This window comes from Lissotriton helveticus, chromosome 11 (genome assembly GCF_964261635.1).
Source record: "Lissotriton helveticus chromosome 11, aLisHel1.1, whole genome shotgun sequence".
Classification (NCBI taxonomy): Eukaryota; Metazoa; Chordata; class Amphibia; order Caudata; family Salamandridae; genus Lissotriton; species Lissotriton helveticus.
Genome location: NC_136072.1, coordinates 926,702,585 through 926,721,254, shown reverse-complemented (window position 1 = coordinate 926,721,254; position 18,670 = coordinate 926,702,585). Strand labels below are relative to the sequence as shown.

General features: G+C 43.3%; 1 protein-coding gene across 2 annotated transcripts; it reads right to left on the bottom strand.

Moving 5' to 3' along the window:
* Positions 1-1,038: 1,038 nt before the first annotated feature.
* On the bottom strand, positions 1,039-18,305 carry LOC144791324 (uncharacterized). Of its 2 annotated transcripts, none has more exons than XR_013602361.1 (3): positions 11,657-11,823; positions 5,870-6,143; positions 1,039-4,584 (listed from the first exon to the last, which is right to left on the bottom strand). XR_013602361.1 is itself a non-coding variant. In XM_078665998.1 (3 exons), exons 1-3 carry the CDS (start codon positions 18,289-18,291, stop codon positions 4,511-4,513), a joined length of 357 nt encoding a protein of 118 aa, XP_078522124.1. In that variant the 5' UTR covers positions 18,292-18,305; the 3' UTR covers positions 2,740-4,510. The 2 variants fall into 2 exon arrangements, 1 of the variants encoding a protein (XP_078522124.1); XM_078665998.1 differs by lacking the exon at positions 11,657-11,823 and adding an exon at positions 18,283-18,305 and having other exon boundaries at positions 2,740-4,584.
* Positions 18,306-18,670: the final 365 nt, after the last annotated feature.

The following is an 18,670-nucleotide window of genomic DNA, read 5'->3' as shown; positions in this document are numbered from 1 at the left end:
TTTATTCCTAATCATAGATGAGTGGGAGTAATACAGGGACTGGAGCAGCAGCGCCTCAGTTTGGATTGGTGTGGCAGGCAGGAGAAAGTCAGGAGAGGGAGGAGAGGGAGGGGGGGGAACTGCTTGCGAAATGAAATTAAAAGCGGCCGGCCGGGAAATGCTCTCGGTAGCATTCGTTTGAAGTGTGAAGCAGGGGGCGGGAGCAGCCTTTGATGTGCGGATAATTAGGGGAGGAGCAGCCAGGAGATCCAAGCTGGGGAACAGATGGCTGGCGATTTGATGCTGTGCACGCGCATTTTAGGTCAATGCGCTTGCGCATTGACCTAAAAGCGCACGGGCACAGCACCAAATCGCCACCGTTAGGTAAGCTTTGTTTAAAGCCCTATAGTCTCGCTTCTCTCAATGCGCATGCGCATTGATAGGTCACGAGACCTAAAAAACCTTTTTAAAAGAACATAGCTGCTCCCATACACAGTAGCACCTTACAGGTTACCTGGTTCCCAGAAAAAAGACTAAAATAGGAGATATAGACTACAAAATTAAAGGTAGCTGTATAAAAAATAGCCACTAAATGAAACAAAAAAGACTATCCCACCATAGAAATGAATTGGAAAATAGGGAAAAAAAATTGAATAAATGTTTTAACTTTTTTAAAAAAAATCAAACATTTAAGACATGTCAAGAAATGTTTTTACAAAATGTAAACAAACTGTATAAAATAAATTCAATAATAGTATAAAAATGTAGAATTCTTTAATATATAATGTATCATTTTAGGTTAAAATTATGTTAGGAAAATGTATATAAAACCATTTAATAAATGTAAAATAAAAAGTGAAATTAAAGGAAAATATCTGGAGAATGTACAACATTCATTACTATTCAAATATGTTTAACAATTGTTTATTCAATAATCAAAATGTATTAAAATGTGTTTAACTGTCAATATATATATTTTCATAAACTAGAAATGTTTATGTTTAAGAATGTAAAAATATACATTAAATAAACTTTAAAATACTAAATAAAAATGAAAAATGTGTTACATATCTTTATTCTAAGTAGTATTACAAATAAACAACTATATAATATTCTTACAAATCAAACAACGAACTACTTCTTACGTTACCTTTCTAAACACTAGTAGTCCTAATTAAGTGTCATACGCTACTCCTAGAGAATGGAAATACAATTCAACAAAACCATTTCACACTAAACGGTTAAATTAAATATTTACACTCCAACGTAAACCATTGTGGAGAACATGTTGGAGACTAAAAGGGTGACATTTGCTATTCCCACTCTAATATGAACTAATTTGGGGAAGGTGTTGAGCACCAAAGGGGTGACATTTGTTATTACCAATGTAATCTAGACCAGCTTGAGAAAGGTGTTGGATGCTAAAGAGTTGACATTTTCTATTCCCACTCCAATCTAAACCAATTTGAGAAAGTTGTTGGACACTAAATGGGAGGCATTTACTATTTCCACTCCAATCTAAAGTAATTTGGAGAAGGTGTTGGACACTAAACAAGTGATACTGACTATCAACCTAAACAATTGAAGAAAGGTGTTGGACACTAAAGGGTTGACATTTATTATTCCCACTCCAGTCTAAACTAATTTGGGGAAGGTGTTGGACACTAAAGGGGTGGCACTTACTATTCCCACTCCAATCTAAACCAATTATGGGACGGTGTTGGACATTAAAGGGTTGACATTTACTATTCCCACTCCAATCTAAACCTATTTGAGGAAGATGTAGGACACTAAAGAGGTTGCATTTATTATTCCTACTGCAATCTAAACCAATTTCAGGATGGTGTTGGATGGGTTGACATTTACTATTCCCACTCCAATCTAAACCAATTTCAGGAAGTTGTTGGACATTAAAGGAGTGACATTTGCTAATCCCACTCCAATCTAAACCAGTTTGGGGAAACTGTTGAACACTAAATGGGTGACATTTACTATTTCCACTCCAATCTAAATCAGTTTGGAGAAGTGCGGGACATAAAATGGGTACATTTACTATTCCCACTCCAATCACAATAAATTTGAGGAAGGTGTTGGACACTAAATTGGTTGACATTTGCTATTCCCACTCCAATCTAAACCAATTTGGGGAAGGTGTTCAACACTAAAGGGGTGACTTTTGCTATTCCCTCTCAAATTTAAACCAATTTGGGAAAGGTGTTGGAGACTAAAGGAGTGACAATTATTACTCCCACTCTAATATAATCCAATTTAGGGAAGGTGTTGGACACTAAAGAGGTGATGCACTATTTCTTATCCCGTGTAAATCAATTTGAAGAAGGTGCTGGGCACTAATGGGTTGACATTTACTATTACCACTCCAATCTAAACCAATCTGGGAAGGTGTTGGACACTAAAGGTTGACATTTACTATTTCCACTCCAATTGAAACGTATTTTAGGATGGTGTTGGACACTAAAGGGTTGATATTTACTATTCCAACTCCAATCTAAACCAATTTGGAGAAGGTGTTGGACAGTAAGGACCTTATTACGAGTTTAGTGGTCCTGTGGACTCACATATCGGCGCTGGAGGTCAGAGCGCAGAGAGCTTGGCAGATTGAACACCATATTACGAGTAGGGCAGATTGGTTTTCGAAGGACAGCTGCTGAACCGCTGACATCACCACCCAACTCCAAGCACGACGGCCGCACAGCAGGCCTATGAGGCTGTGGGAGGCTCGGACTGCTAGTGAAACTGCCTGCCCAATTACGACTTGCTTTACGGCTGGCGTGACCGTGGCATTCCAACCACCACTTCTGAGATGGCAGTAGGGAGGGATATGTAGCCAAAACTCACCTTTACTTGTCTTTTCCCATCATGGAGCCCATCGTGCACGTACTGCCACTACTCTACCTCCTCAACCATCTTCTAAACATAGTCAGAAAACTACCTGTTACCATAGACTCCTCAGCGAAAGGATGCACCGCCATGGACCAGGCAAGGGAGGTGGGGTTCACAAATATTTTCCACAAATACAGGGAACCTGTCTGGGATTGTTTCTTATCAGTCATTAAAAAAAAATCTGTAGGATGGCCTCCTAGGGCAAAGCACTGGTACGGCACAGACACACTGTAGACAAATGGACATGTGTTTGCAAATTATGTACAGTTATAGTGATGTGTGCATTATTTTGTGTTCCACAACACCACCTCCTCAACAATATCACACCCATTAATCTCTGTCACACATATGTTTTACCCCGTTTCACTTGTCTGCCATGTTTCTACTGATCTTCACTAGTCATACAGTTTATCATATTTCAAGCGTTGCTAAAGTGACATTGAACAGACTACAACTACCATGAGGTCTTGTGACTGCAACTCTAACCACAACTCTTCACTCCTGTTGCTTTCCCCTTCCAACTTCTTTCCCATGTCACTACTGATCCTGATCTTCACTTATGATGCAGGTTATCATTTGTCAAGTGTTGCTAAAGTGACATTGAACTGACTACAACTACCATGAGGCCCTGTGATTGGACCAACATGCTACAATCCTTTACTACATTGTGCACATGTCTGACAAACTCCATGTGCACTGGACTTGCGAACTTTAGTATGTCAGGGACAACCAATAGAATAACCAAGTGCCAGGCATGCGTTGGCACTAGGTAAGTGCAACTTATGAAAGGAAACAGCACTTACAGCATGTGGCACACATCCAAATGAAGTAGTTATACGGTACACATTGTAAGATGGGAACATGTCCATGCAGACCAACACAAAGGTATGACAAGTTGACTCCCTCCATGTGTGGATTCACAAACACCTAACACATACCCAACCTACATCACAGGAAGAAAGGCAATCTAAAATACATTGACAGTGGCCAGGCCAGGCTGAAATACCACATAACATGTCACTCATTGCAATGTCTGCCCCATCTAGATGTCAACCCACATAGACATCCTTACAACATTTACCCCTGTCCTGACTAACTCCAGCACTGGCTCCATGGTCAGAGCATACTAAACACTTAAACTGGCTTAGCAATCAGTGATCAAACAAATACAACTGTATTCAGACAGCCCTAACTATACAAAAACATCAAATAAATAGGAAAGTAATAGCAGGACTAATGTCTTCCAAACTGTGAAATGGTGGTACTGAAAGGATTTAAACAAATCCCAAAAAAACAAGGCCATTGGCCAGTCCATTTATTGTCCATTTCCCACAGCACAATGAGTATGCCACCAACCTTGCCTTTACTGACACTGCCAGGGAATCCTCCCTAGGAACGGGTATCTATTGGTCAGTCTAGGCACCTCAATGATGTTATTTGGGAGGGCTGTGGTCGGTATTGGAAGGGCTTGGGTTGACTTTGGGCGGGGGAGCGGCTGTAGCAGAGGTAAGGGCAAGGTCCTGTGGGTTCTGCTACTACTAGGGAATTGCCACGGGAGGTCGACTCAGAAGAAGATTATTTCGAATCAGGCACCTCCTTCTGGGCCACTGCCTCCTGCGGTGTCAGTCTCCTAACTGGAGGCACTCAGGCCAGCTGCCTCCCCAACGTCATCGGGACGGTCTCCTCTGCTTGCCATGGTTGATGCTGAAGTGACAAATGAAATAGATGTAAGACATTTGCGTAAACTCAATGTACGAACAGCTCCTAACAATAACATTATCAAAGGTGCGCAGATCACTCCACCGACAAGGTTTCCAAAAACCTCCCTGGAGACAAGGTGGCCCTAGGTTTTCTGTCAGCAGTTGCACATATACCTATTGTACCAGACCCCACCTAGGGCTAGGGACATCCCCAGTCCAACACCATCCTCAGATTGCATATCTATAGCTCAATAGGATAGTGAAAGTCTTTTAGAGTCTCCATTCCAAGAATATGAAGTGTCACTTCTGTCCAAAAGGGAAGGCACATCACAGTACCCAAAATGTTTTGCACACACAAATACCAATGTATCATAGTGTTTAAACAACCACATATGACGATACCAAAACTGCATGCCACTACCTGCTGTATGTCATCAGTCAGTGAAGGCACCTTCAAAAATCTACGTGTGTAGTTTTCATAACTCTACACTCCGACATCAATGGCATCAATGATCAGTTTGTGAGACACAACTGTAAGGGTAGATACCATGAAATACATAGCATCAACAATTACACATGACTAATAAGCGATATCGATGTCTCTTCATATGTCTAACAAACCCACCAATGTCTACACACTCCTATCTGTGTGTACACATCACTTACATTCCCAGCATGAATTTGCTTTCTCTTTTACACGTTGGCCAACACATAAAAGTGTAGAAGACACTCACCTTAACCTAAGCAGACCTTTACAACATGTATCATACCCTTGTGCAGCTGATAGCTCAACACATTAAAGCTACACATGCCATCATGTGGGCATAAATAATGATGGTACCAGTGTTTGCCATCGCAAAATGCTGTACATACCCCACTTACCAAGGCTAAGTATGGCTCCTTGTCTTCATCCTATGTGCACTGCATGCCATGTCACATATAAGAGATCCCCAGAACAAGATAAACAGTATTGGGGGAGCATCACTCCTGACACAGTAGACATGTGTTCTGTGTAGGACAGCTGACACATAACATCAAACATATGTAGGTGAACTGTCACAATACTCAGCCATGTGTCTGTACAACTCTGAAGATAGACATGTGACTTGACTCACCATTGGATCTGGTCCAAAAGACATAAGTCTTACTGAAGCAACATGCACCTACGACAAGACCTACACATGCAACAACACTGCTAATCCTTAGGACATGACATGAGCAACCAACAAAGTGCTGTTTGTAACAGGACGAATATGTTAATGCACAATTTCTGACTGCCCAATACTCACCTCCTCCTAGCTGCTGTTGGGCCCTCAACTGCCCTTCAAGCTCTGGGTAGGCCACAGCTAGGATGTGGGCCATTTGTAGAGTCAGTGTCCAGCGCGCTCCCCTACCACATTGGGAAGTCTTCCTCAGCTGGACCTCCACCATCATCCTGGTCCAATGTCTCAGGTTCTCCCACCTCTTCCTGCAGTGCACACTGCACCGACGATAGACCCCCAGGGACCGCACTTTATGGGCAATGATGGCTTTCCCCAATCCCTGCTTCTGATGGACATTGAGCTGAAATTATACAAAAGATTAAGCAAAACATTGTAACTGCAAGTAAATGGATTAATGTGGGGGTCACACACATTTTGGAAACATCTAGCACAAGCAACAATTCTTAATACACTACATGTGTAGTCCTCTCATGCTTAGTACCACATATATGGGTATACACACTTTTGAAGTAATCAGCGGACTATCCTCAATCCTGATTGTGTCCTACACTGACGAAAACAGCCCACTAACACCATGTAGGCCAGGGCCATCCTACCTAGAGTGTGCTGTGAATTCCTGTGAGACACACACCATTCAAACCTTCTGAAGGGCAACCTACTTATGCATGTTTATACACACCCTATAACCGCCAAGCCCAATTACAAAATGCATAAGGTACATACAGCCTAACACCATAGTACAGAGTGACAGCAAATACTAAGGTCACAATGATGAAAGGGCTTGCATGGTATTGTCTGCCCATGTGGACTACAAAAAGGGATACCATACGATGTGTGACAGAGTTAGAGTGGTTGGTACTAGCATCACAAGACATACTCCCTGCCATATTTGGCACTGACACAAGGATGACACCTATAAACTTTAGAATATCTAGTTGTATATGTTGCCTTTTAACAAGCTGCTGAACCACAAAAGTCAATTGTCTCACACATAAGCAATTTCCAGGACAGTCAAAATGTGACACAAGCATTAGGCCTGTACCATGCAAGCATGATGTTAGGAAAAGGTACAACACACCTGGAAAGTAAATGGCCTAACTTGATTCAACCACACACATCCACAGTGTGGGCCAACAGATAGAAGTATCAGGTCAGTGGGTGACCTCTGACAACATACAGAATTTACAACTTGCAAAGGCAATCTGGACAATTAGTGAGGGAAGGGACTCATTTTGGGAATATCCAAGGACCAGCTGAACTACAGAGAGGTAAACGTCACAAGTGCCGCCCAAAGTGACTTTGCTTCTCAGCCTCTGCCTTGGCCAATGTTGGGCACAATTCTTTATCTTCCCTTGCCCTCTGTAGGCTGTGCAGACTCATCATATATGTACAACACATTCTCCGCACTTCAATGCAGAAATGTACTACTATGGGCCATGCTATATGTGACACGACCAGTGTATGGCTCTCTGAGGGGTCCATTACTGTTTAGCTGGCTCCATAAGCATAGTTTTACGAGTACAGTTCTGTCCTGCATAAGTATTTTGACTGTACACATGCCTCACATCATCCTTACCTGCTTCTAACAGTATACATACACAGCTCAGACTTGTATGCCTATAAATATTTTACACCCTTTACAATGATTTTGTAACACAAAGGTTTACATTGCACCATCAACTGAACATATGCATGGAAATGTGCATGCTACCCAGAAATGATCTTAGGCTTAACAAACTTAACAAACGTAACAATGATGAAGTGAAGTACACAGAGTATAGTGCTTAAGAATCCATTACATGAATGTCCTATGTAGGGACACCAAACGTTTACTTCATTACTATCATATGGCACACTGGACACTAAAATACCATCAATGCAGTCCAACCGAGTGAAGAATGTACGTTAGGAACTTACCTGCTCATCTGGTGAGCCTTAGAGCTGGCCATACTAGGGAAGGATCGCATCGACAAGCATCTCCATTCCTCTGGAGAGAAGGCTGTGGCCCTCACCCCTACACTGCGTGCCATGATTGCTTCCAGAGATGGCAAACAACATCCGAAGTTGAGGAAGTGTATATCGCAGCAATGTCAGTAGGCAAGTGAATAGTTTTCCGCACCACCACTTACATGTACGCCACATAGGCGGTCTTATGCAGACACTGACATATCCATTGGACCACGACCGTCATATGCAATGTTAGCTAATGGCTGTGTCCACCGTGGATGACCCTGCTTAACACATGGTCTACTTCTGCCGGCGGTAGTTGATTTTGAATGTCCAATATGCGCTGTCAGGCGTTTGAATGGAGAGATTTGTCAATTGTTCTACAGCGTAGAAACAGCTATATTTAGACATGTCTACAGAGGTTGTAGACTAATGTTCTGTAATTATCACTTCAGAAACGAGATTGAACAGCATTCCTGCTGATGTCCCCACGATCCCCCCAGTGATTTTGACCCCTGTAATGATGTAAATAAGGTGTTCATATTGGGCATAATACAGGTCAGTGTATATGATACAATTGGAGTATGTACAATGTATACATCTCTGAAATTCACACATGCGGAGTCCAAAATTAGTATTTAATGGTCACATTGATGTCAGTCATTAAATACGTGGATGGATGTTTAATGCTTACATCCAGTGCTGTTTGTTCACATGATTAATGTGACTTTCTCCTCACAGATATTACTGCGGACACTGTGACCCTAGTCCTAATGTGTGTACACCACACATTTAGATTGTCTGGGCCAGTAAGAAGATGGTAGGCTCCAGTGTACCTGCCATTCCCAGAACTTCAAACCATGGAAGAAAGTTATGTCATGAAGAAGTTCTGTCTGAATAGAAAGTACCCCCACATGATAGTACTCACTGCACCCTGTGGATTCCTGGCAGCCTGAGACCTGGGCCACAGTCAACGTTGCACATGATTCCAAATCCCCATGCGCACAGTAGCAGTGGACTGAAATATATCAGGGACGAATATTATCATAACCATCAGCCACGCAAATCAGGGAAATGTGAAAGTGCAAGCCAGCTAAGCAAACACAGCAGGAACTGATTGTGTGACACAGGAAGATAAATTAGGTGAAAGTCCAACACACATATGAGGACATATGCCAATTACAAATAATACAACATTAGGCCTACACAATTCTTTCCATGTGTGGTGAATTAAGTTTGTACACATCAAACATATATCCAACTTGCGTCATTCTGAGATCTTCTAGACAAATGAGGTTGACATTTTCCAAGAGAAGTTGAAATACCCACCATATGACATCCCACCTAATTCCATGTTATCCAACATGTCCATCCATTGAACAGTCAGCCTTCTCCTGTGGTACACCATCACCGGTGTCATTTACAGGATTTACAAACCACAGCTAATTGCACAGCAAACTAGATGTAAGAGCCAAAACTGTAGTCACAAATTACTAAGTACATAATAACTTCACAATGATATCAGAAAAGTGGCAGGACTCATATGTTTCTAACAAAATGATCTGCTTTATTCAGGTCTAAACAAAACAATTTTTCAAATTGTCAGGTCATTTGTCAGTCCACATGGGTTCTGGTAAGGGCAGGTGACCAATAGGTTTGCCACCAAACATTCCTACATAACACTGACAAGGTAACCTCCCTGGGAAGGGCAACTAGTGGGCATGCCAGGCTCCTCAAAGATCTCAATTGGGAGGGTGGTGTTGGGCTGGGGAGGGTGGTCTTTGCCCAGGAAGGGTTCTCTGAATTTTGGGAGGGGTCTTTTGTTTCTTCTTCCTTTTGATTTGGGATTTGGGCGGGGTGGTCCTTGAGGTGGAAAGGATGGGTAAGGGTTTGGAAAAAGGGGACCTGGATTGGAGGGAGGGAGGTGTCCAACAGGGCAAGGTCCAACAGAAAGGAAGTATTGGTCATGGGTAGAGGCTGTGGGATATTCATAAGTGGGTTCAGGTTGGGAGGTAGAGGGAGTGGATGTGTCTGGTGTAGGTGGCTCTGTTTTTTGAATGGGTGTGTGCTATATAGATGAGTGTGGGCATCTGCGTGTAGTGTGTGTCTATGTAGCGGATAGTCAGGGTATGGGGATGGGGTGGAGTTGTCTGTGGGTGTATCAGTTGTATGTGTAATGATGGGTGTTGGTGGGTGCAGGTGTGTTGTCTGTGCTGATGATGGGTGGTGTTGGTTGGTGTGTGGGTATATGGGTATGTATGTTTCTGTGCTGTTGGTGGGTGATGTTGATGGGTGTGTGGGTGTGCATTGAGTGCTAAGGGGGATGATGGGTCATCTGGTGTTGCTATGCTCCCCTGGCCAATGCTGGGGGGTCGGTGAGGGTGTAGGTTGAGAGTGTGGTGTGTGTTTGAGATGTTTGGGTTGTGTGTGTCTTTGTGTGTTGCATAAGTCTGTTTGGGTGGGTGCAGGCATAGGTGTGTGTGTGTGCCTAGGACAGGCTGGGGTATCAGATATTAGGATGGGGTTGAGGGATGAGGTAGAGGAAGGCTGTAGGGCAGAAGGCTGTGGAGGGTGTAATGCCACCATCAGCGAAGAGTCCAGAACCTGAACTGATCTCTAATTCATCATCATGTTTGTAGCAGGATATAACATCATCCTATATACTTAGGCCCTTTTAACATACAACAGTGACCAGGTGACTTCATCTAGCATGGCCATAATTAATGATGCATCCCTACCCATTTTACAAAAGGCCCTGCTACAGCAACTAGTCATGCTCCTAAACCCACCTCATGATGAACTGATGGCCACCTAATACAGCTATCTTCCTGCAATATGTGATGTATCAAGAAGGGTGTGTCATGGAAGTGCCCATTCCACACTGTTCACACAATCAACTGAACCTTCTTCCTTTGTCCTCTGTCACATCACTCTCTACAAAGGGGAACGTGCGTACCCTTGCTATATATCATTTTGCTCACACAAAATTAGAGTGGAGACAATATGGCTTAAAGTTGAGTGAGATGCCCTCAGATATATCCACATGGCATTAGGCCACCTAGCCCTAGGGACAGGCCCACTCCTGATTTGTGTATTCATCAGTGCCTATCTCCCATAGCATACTGTGAAGCCATTACAACTGGAAATATTTATGAGACTCAGGGAATCTCTTGTCCATGAAGAAAAGGATAAACTGTAGACAATAGGAAGGGACATCACAGTATCTCTACTTGTCTATCAAACACATATATCAATGTATTACTGAGTGTATTCACTCACATGTGACCCCATGTCAGCATTGCACTACCTGCTGCATGTCAGCAGCCACTTAATGAACTTCTACTATTCGACATGTGCATGTCACCTAAAATTATACTCACACCTCAGTGGTATATAATACCAGATTGTGAGTCAGTTCTGAAAGTACTCTGACCATATATGTCATTGCCTTATCATCTGGAACTGAGTTATTACAATCAACAATGTATTTGATTGTGTGACCCATCCATGTCTACAAACCCCTGTCTGTGAGTACACATCACATGTATGCACATCACCATCCACAAAAGTTCTTGACACATTGGCCAACACATACAATTGTGATGGACACTGACTTCAAATTATGTAGACCCATAGATTTTGTAGCAAACACTTGTACATATGATAATACATCATGGAACTTTTACACATGACTCTTCAATTTTGTTTGTCATCAGTCAACCTCCATGTTGATGTGGTCACTGTTACCTGTAACAATGAATAGATGGTTAGGCATGATTCAGAATAGGCAGCACAATACTCATGCCCTCTTAGCTGCTGTTGGGCTCTCAACTGCTCATCAATCTCTGTAGGCCATAACCAGGATGTGGGCCATTTAGGGAGTAAGTGTCCAGCATGTGGCCCTACCATATGGGCGAGGACTTTCCCAGCTTGACCTCCATGATCTTCCGGGTCCAGTGTCTAAGGTCCTCCCACCTCTTCCTGCAGTAGATGCTGCGCTGACGATAGACTCCCAGGAAACACACTTTCCGGACAATGGCTTTTCACAATCCGTGCTTCTGATGGGTATTGGCCTGTATGTATGCAATAGATGAAGAGACCGAAGACATCAAGACTTAGGTCATCTGTCTGGCTGATCAAGAAGTTGTAAGCTCCTAGCATTACCATGTATAAATTGACAACATCCCAAATGTGTAGACTCCATTGGTGAACATGCACACTGACATGATACCACAATACACTTGTCATCTGATGACTACACCCAACTCAGGTCAGGTGCTCTATTGACTATGCCAGCCTACTTACATCACATAGCCCGGCGCCATAACACATGTACAGTGAATGTAGTCAAGATGTACCACAACACTCCACTGGGAGCAAATGACAGCTAAAGTAGATGTGCATGACTGTACAGACACTTTCACACTCTCTGGACCTGCCCCCTCTTAATGGAGGCCTATTTACATGGGTGCACAGGGTCCATGCAAATGGTGCACCAAAGGCAAGCCCATCTGCGCCCGTCCGTGGACTGACCATGCACAGTGCCAGTATCTTAACTGATTCTCACAAGGCACTGTTGACCCTAAGGGGTACATGTACTCCCGCTGCTTGTATTATTTTACCCCTGTGCCCTGGCCTCTATGGTATACTGCCCTGGTTGAGGAGTTTTAGTCGGCAGTCAGGTGCTTGGTCATTGTTTTTCTAATCAACCTCTCAGATATGTTATCATCCTAAGTACAAGTTCCAACAGTACTTAAGTGCCATGTGTACATATCAATTCCAGGTCTATTATTAAACACAACACTGAATTTTCATTGTTTTGCGACACCTTAACCTCTGCACTGATCATTCATTATGGACACTTGGGTGGACGCTGCATCCAATGTGGATTTTCTGGATATCATTCCCACTGGTTAAAGTTCCTACAGACTGGACTGGGTGGGGAGATGTGGGGGAAGCATCACCATTATTTTCAGATCTGAGCTCACGGTCAGTTGCACCCTCCTCAATTCTTCATCTTGTGAAGCTATTTCCTTTAATGCCTGGATTCTGGCAATCCAGTCTATCAGGGTCATCTTGCTATATCGGTTCCCTGGCCCCTGTGCTGGTTTTGCTCTGCAGTTTGCTTGCTTATTAGAGGACGACATATTACTGAATGATTTCATGGTCCTTGGAGATTTAAAATTTCACCTTAATAATTATGATGACCCGGACACTTCCTCCTTGCTGCAAAGTATATCTTCTCTCAGCCTGTCTCAACGTGTGGATAGTCTCACGCATCAAGCGAGGTGCACCTTGGAAGGCATGTTTTCCAAAAATTTGTCCCATGTAAATGTGTGTGTGCTTCCGCTTCCCTGGTTTGACAATAGTGCTGTCTTTTAAAATCCTTCACAGACATTCCTGCAAGGTTCTCTCACCCAGTCCTTCGTGTACCTTCTCCCGCTCCTAGCATAGGATTCGTGAGGATGAGCTCTTACAGCTGCTTCTGACTTCTCTACCTAGTTTTTCCAACAACGTCAAATCAGCAGCAGAGAGTTATTCACACTGGCTTAGTACCATTGTCACCTCTCTGGCCCCTGTAAACAAAATGAAGACAAAGAGGCGTGGGACATCTGCCCCTCAGTTTTATGAGGTGTTAAGGACCTTGAAACAAGCCTGTAGAAGGTAGGAAAGGTGCTGGGGACTCAACCACTGTATTTTTGAAAAATCAAATATAAAGCTTGGTTATCAAGTTACAAGGCCTCACATGGTAGAGGATGTTTTTTAATCAATTCTCTTCACTTTCCTCTGTCACTCGGGTGGGGAAGTCTCTTCCGCTGTCAACTGTGACAGATACTACTTTCATTTTTTTCTCTGTACCTACTACTGAGGAGGTTATCAACTTACTCAAGACCTCTACTTCATGGTCACCAAATGACTCTTGCTCCCCCTCTGTGAGCCGCTTTGTGGCTGAGATAATTGGGCCGAAGCAGGCTAATATTTCCCAGTTGATGTTTCTATCTGGCTCCTTCTCCAAAGTCTGGAAGAAAGCTGTGGTACTGCTACTCATTAAGAAACCATCACTAGACCCCAATGACCCAAACAGTTATAGGCCTATATCTTGCCTCCCTTTGCCAACCAAGATTTTTTAGAAGGTACTGGACTCACAATTGGGGGAATATATTAACACCAGTTCCCTCTCGGACGCCACTCAATTAGGCCAGCATGGAGACTGCCCTCATTCAAGCCTCAGAGAAGATTAGGATGATTCTCGATCACGGAGGACAGGCCACACTGAGCTTGCTCGATCTGTCAGTGGCTTTTGTGTGACCGGGACAGTCTGGGAGATTTTGACAATCAGTCATACTAAGTGTTTTTTCTTCGTCTTCCTTCTGCCTTCCTTGTGGGGTGCCTCAAGAGTCCTCAACTAGCCCTCTTCTTTTCAGGATCAATATGACCCTCCTTGCCAAACTACTAAGTTCCTTCGGGCTCACCATTACATCATATGCCAATGATACAGAAATGAAGTGATATTGACGACTTATGGCAGGGCTGTGGTGGCAATGTTTTGCGACTGCATGAGAGCTGTGGGCCAATGGATGACAACAAACTGCCTCAAACTGAACTCACCGAAGATTGAGGTGTTGGTGTTTGGCACCTATCCCTATTTCTGGATCTCATACCGGAGGCCATCTGTGTTTGGCGCTTTGACTGCCAGGTTAGTTGTGGTTAGATGTGTAAGTGGGATGGGTATGCCCAGCTGTGGGTCCCTTTCTCACTGTGCCACTGGATTCAAGCTAGCCTGGCTGAAGAAGAGTGGCATACACTGAAACCGGCCCCAGGATGCTTGTTTCTGGTCCAGGGAGGACCTGGCAGGGCAGTTCGGTCTGGACTGTTCACATGGGGCACAGGGTCAAGACTGATTTGCATATGGCTGGGCCCAACTGGGGTGGCATAGAGGGCAAAAGAACAATGGATTTAACCCAGTTATTTTGACTGGGGAAGAATGTTTGCAATGTCAGCAGTCCGTCCATCATTTGTTTGCTGTAACACAATTAAATTACTGCATACATTTAAACTGTCAGTCCTTCCCCTCACTGGGGTAAGTTTCTCTACGTTATAAGTCACACCACTAATCCATGAGTATTGTACTATAATAAAGACTCATTATTCCCTTTATTTCCTATTTCCTGTACTTGCTAGTTCCTGGCTGGGACCCATGTTAGTACCCTCCTTTTTACCCTCATGTCCTTGGGGTGCACTCATTTGACTCTGACAGCAGATTCCTATTTCAGATACTACTACCAGTCTACAGTTAGCATATCCTTACAGCCCTGCCTTCTTCGGTCCGATAGTGATACACTCTATCGATCTGTCCCTCCATTGCTAGGTCCTGAAGAGACCCCTTATTGTTGGCAGGGTCGAAACCTCATCGACAAACACAAAGCGAACAATTTATCAGCCTCTATTACTGTATTAGAAGGCTGTGTCCATTTGATGCTATTGTTATGGTTGACTTTGTAACTTGGGAAACCATCTTTTTATGTCACAAAATGTCACAAACTTTTAGGTAGGTTCAATATTCACTGGGGACACTATGCACCTTAATTCTAAATACATATTAAGAATTGTGTATATAAACATTTGAATTTACAAGTATCCCGCAGTATATAGTCTTATGTCTCTCTGACAACCACCTTACCCCTGTTCATTGCCATTGTGCTTTTGATTATTATTGTTCATTAATTCAATTTCTTCACAGGAACCACTGTTTCTGCTTATATACTATGTACCCTGGTTCCATGTGAGTAGGGTGTCCCTTCTTTCTTGTACACATCTGGGGGTGAAGGCAGGGCCCCTTTCACCTGCTTAGCTTGGCATGGTTGCCAGCAGAAATGGCATGCAGCAGCTGACATAGAGAAGGTGTTTTTTCCAGCAGTGTCAGTAGGCAAGTTGAGTTTGTTTTCAAATTGTGCGTGATGAGCGTACACACATGCAGCCGTTGGACCGCGGCAGTGACATTCTCCAACTTTAGCCAATGGTTGTGTCCGCCATCGAATAAATTGCCATTGGCCGCGGCTGTGACATTCTCCAACATTAGACTATGGCTGTGTCTGCTGTGGAGTGACCTGCACAACGCGTATTCCACAACCTCCAGCGGCCTAACGTGCATTTGTCCCATACGTGAGGTCAGGCTTTCACCATTGTAACTCTTGCATTGACAGTATTGTTGACAGTATTTTAGCATTTGCTGCGGCTGTATTTGTGATTGTTAAGTGCGTCACCACCATCCCCACCACAAATGAGAGCAAACATGTTAAAATTTGTAATGCTCCATTCCCATGTCATGTACAGTATGAAACTTCATCTGTGTAGTACATTACTATGCACATAGATAAAATGTGTGAGGCACACCGTACACCGCAATTGGCGGTAATACATGCAATGCTACCTTCAATATAGTGGCAATTTAATATCTTTGATTTGATGATGTGCACAGTTCTGTTACAGACCTGTGAAGGCCAGCTTGAGGATGACAGGTAGATGTTCAAGATCTGCCAATGATGTAAAATGTGCACTGCTTCATGAAGCATTGCTGTTCAGACACATGACTTTTGCCTTTCTCTTCACATATCTTCCTCTACATACTGTGACCAAAATAGATGTTTGTGTTACTCCTTACGTAGGTACCCTGGGAGAGGGAGGAGATGCCAGCTTCCTGTGTCCCACTCATGGAGCCTGACCTCCTACCTCACCTCAATAATCCTACAGCAATACCACCGCTAGTGAAACTGTTGTTATTTCTGGGGGAATGTCAAAACCAGTGTTCAGTTGGATCCTCACAGAGGTGCTTACAGCCAGTGGTCGCTGTTGACTTTTGAAAGTGGTGAGGCGTGATGAACAAGCGTGACTGGAATAGATGGTCGTGAGGATCCCTCACTGAACAAAATTTGAAACAGATGACAAAATGGTACATTTTACAGCAAATTTAAATAATTGCACATTTGCTTTGCGGTATTTTGTTGTGCTGGTGACGTCTTCTGTTTTTCTCATGCTGCTGTCTTGTTGTGCTGCATTATTTAAATGTGATTTTAATTTTGTTGTATTGTAGTTTTTGCACTGTGCTCTGTTTTGACTGTTCTTGTGATGTGCGATGTCATGTTTTAATTGTGGTGTTATGTTGCTTTGTGTATGTTACTGTTATATTTAGTGGTTTACTTTAGATAGGTCAACAAACACTGCTATATTTGCAGCCGAAAGCAGCACATTCCTTTAAAGTTCCAGTCATAAACAACTATTTACCACTTTCTAAGGTAGTAAAATAGTGCTGCAGCAGCTCATCAACCACTTTAGGCACTAGTCGGCCCTAAAGTGGCAAAATGGATTTGCCTTATTTGCCACATAATCAGTCATTTGATGCAAAATGTGCAGATTTTAACAACAAAAAATATTTGTTGCTCAAAAGTTCCAAAAAACACAGCAACATCAGTGGAAAACTTAACTGGTCAACTTTCTGTTGATTTTTGCTGTATTTGAGTGTGAAACTGATACTAAAGTGGTGAAACCCTTGCCCCCAGAGCTCCAACGTGTAAAAATGACATAATAATGAAGCAAGACTTTCACTAAATTATGCTGCAAAATATGCCTTTTCAGGACACATAATTTAGCAAACCCTTCCACATAATTTGGGCCTACATTGCCACACAATTCCAGTGACCCAGCAAATACCCAATAAAATAACTTAACTCAATTGCCTTTGCAATAATTGTCAATCACAGTGTGCCAACAGCTGCAAATTACGTCATTAGTTCCCCTGCTAAAAGAAGTGGAAACTACCTGTAAAAAAAGCTCCTTCGCTCCCCCCCAACCGGCCCGTGTGTGAGGTTTACAGCTACAAGGATATGAATTAGCATATATGTTAGTGTTCTACTCTAGCACCTTGTTTCAGTGGCAGCTCGAATGATTAACTGCTCTGACAAAATCGTGCTGGGAGTTGCCTTTTTTAATGCAAAATTGCTGTGGCCATAATCTATGAGGAAAATCCCAAAAATATAAATGTGCATCTCCAGGGACGATAGAAGTGGGGGAGGATGAAGGGAGCAAGGGCTGGGTAGGTAATGAAAAAAATAAATAAAGACACATCTCTAGACTAAATATTTTGCCCAATAAATGTACACAGCAACTAAACAGGAGCACAATGTGCACAGCAGAGTAGCAAGCGTTCATGCCCGGAAACAAACATCCAAACAGAGAGCGAGATTGTATTGACAGGGAACAGACAAACAACCTCCTGGAGACTGTGAGGTCACTCAGCGCTCGGCCCAAGTATATCTTTGGATTCGGGGCAAACCACTTAGCTTCTGTTGCCTTAAAAAATCTGACCTTAAGTAATGTAGCAGGCGCTCCTGTAATGCGCGCCAATACCTTAGGGTTGCGTTAAACATCAAAACTCTCCTGTGTGAACACCACATGACTGCTCAACATCACACAAATAAAAAAACACAAAAAGTTAAGTGTATTAATTACAGCTTAACATGAAAAGAGGCACCTACCCGAGACATGGCTCAGCTTCAGAGGCATAACGCTTTCAAAAGTGAAAGCACACTCGACTCCACGTGAGGAAAGGAAAGAAGAAAGCAGCGAGCTCCACCCCTCCTACAGCCCGGCCCCTCTTGTGATGTATGGTAATTGTTGCCACCCACTACCTCCTTCTCCCTCCCAGCCAGGCCTGCCCACTGCCATTGAAATGAATAAAGTTCTGCCAACTCCTCCCAGGGCTATTTTGTAATCACCCGGTAAGCAGCCTTATCCAAGGCATTCTAACTCGGCACACCCCCTGCCACGATGACACTGCTGTAGCTTGTGTCTGCAGGTCGAAAGATGACCTCGCCCTGGCAGGCACCTGCACAGCAAGATGTCTGCAGTTTATTACAGAGCTAC

What these genes read in the sequence shown, in the direction of transcription:
- LOC144791324 (XM_078665998.1), bottom strand. An exon ending in CCAACAGCAGCTAGGAGGAG is followed by an intron (nt 4,585 to 5,869) that starts GTGAGTATTGGG and finishes TTGTCACTTCAG; the next exon opens with CATCAACCATGGCAAGCAGA.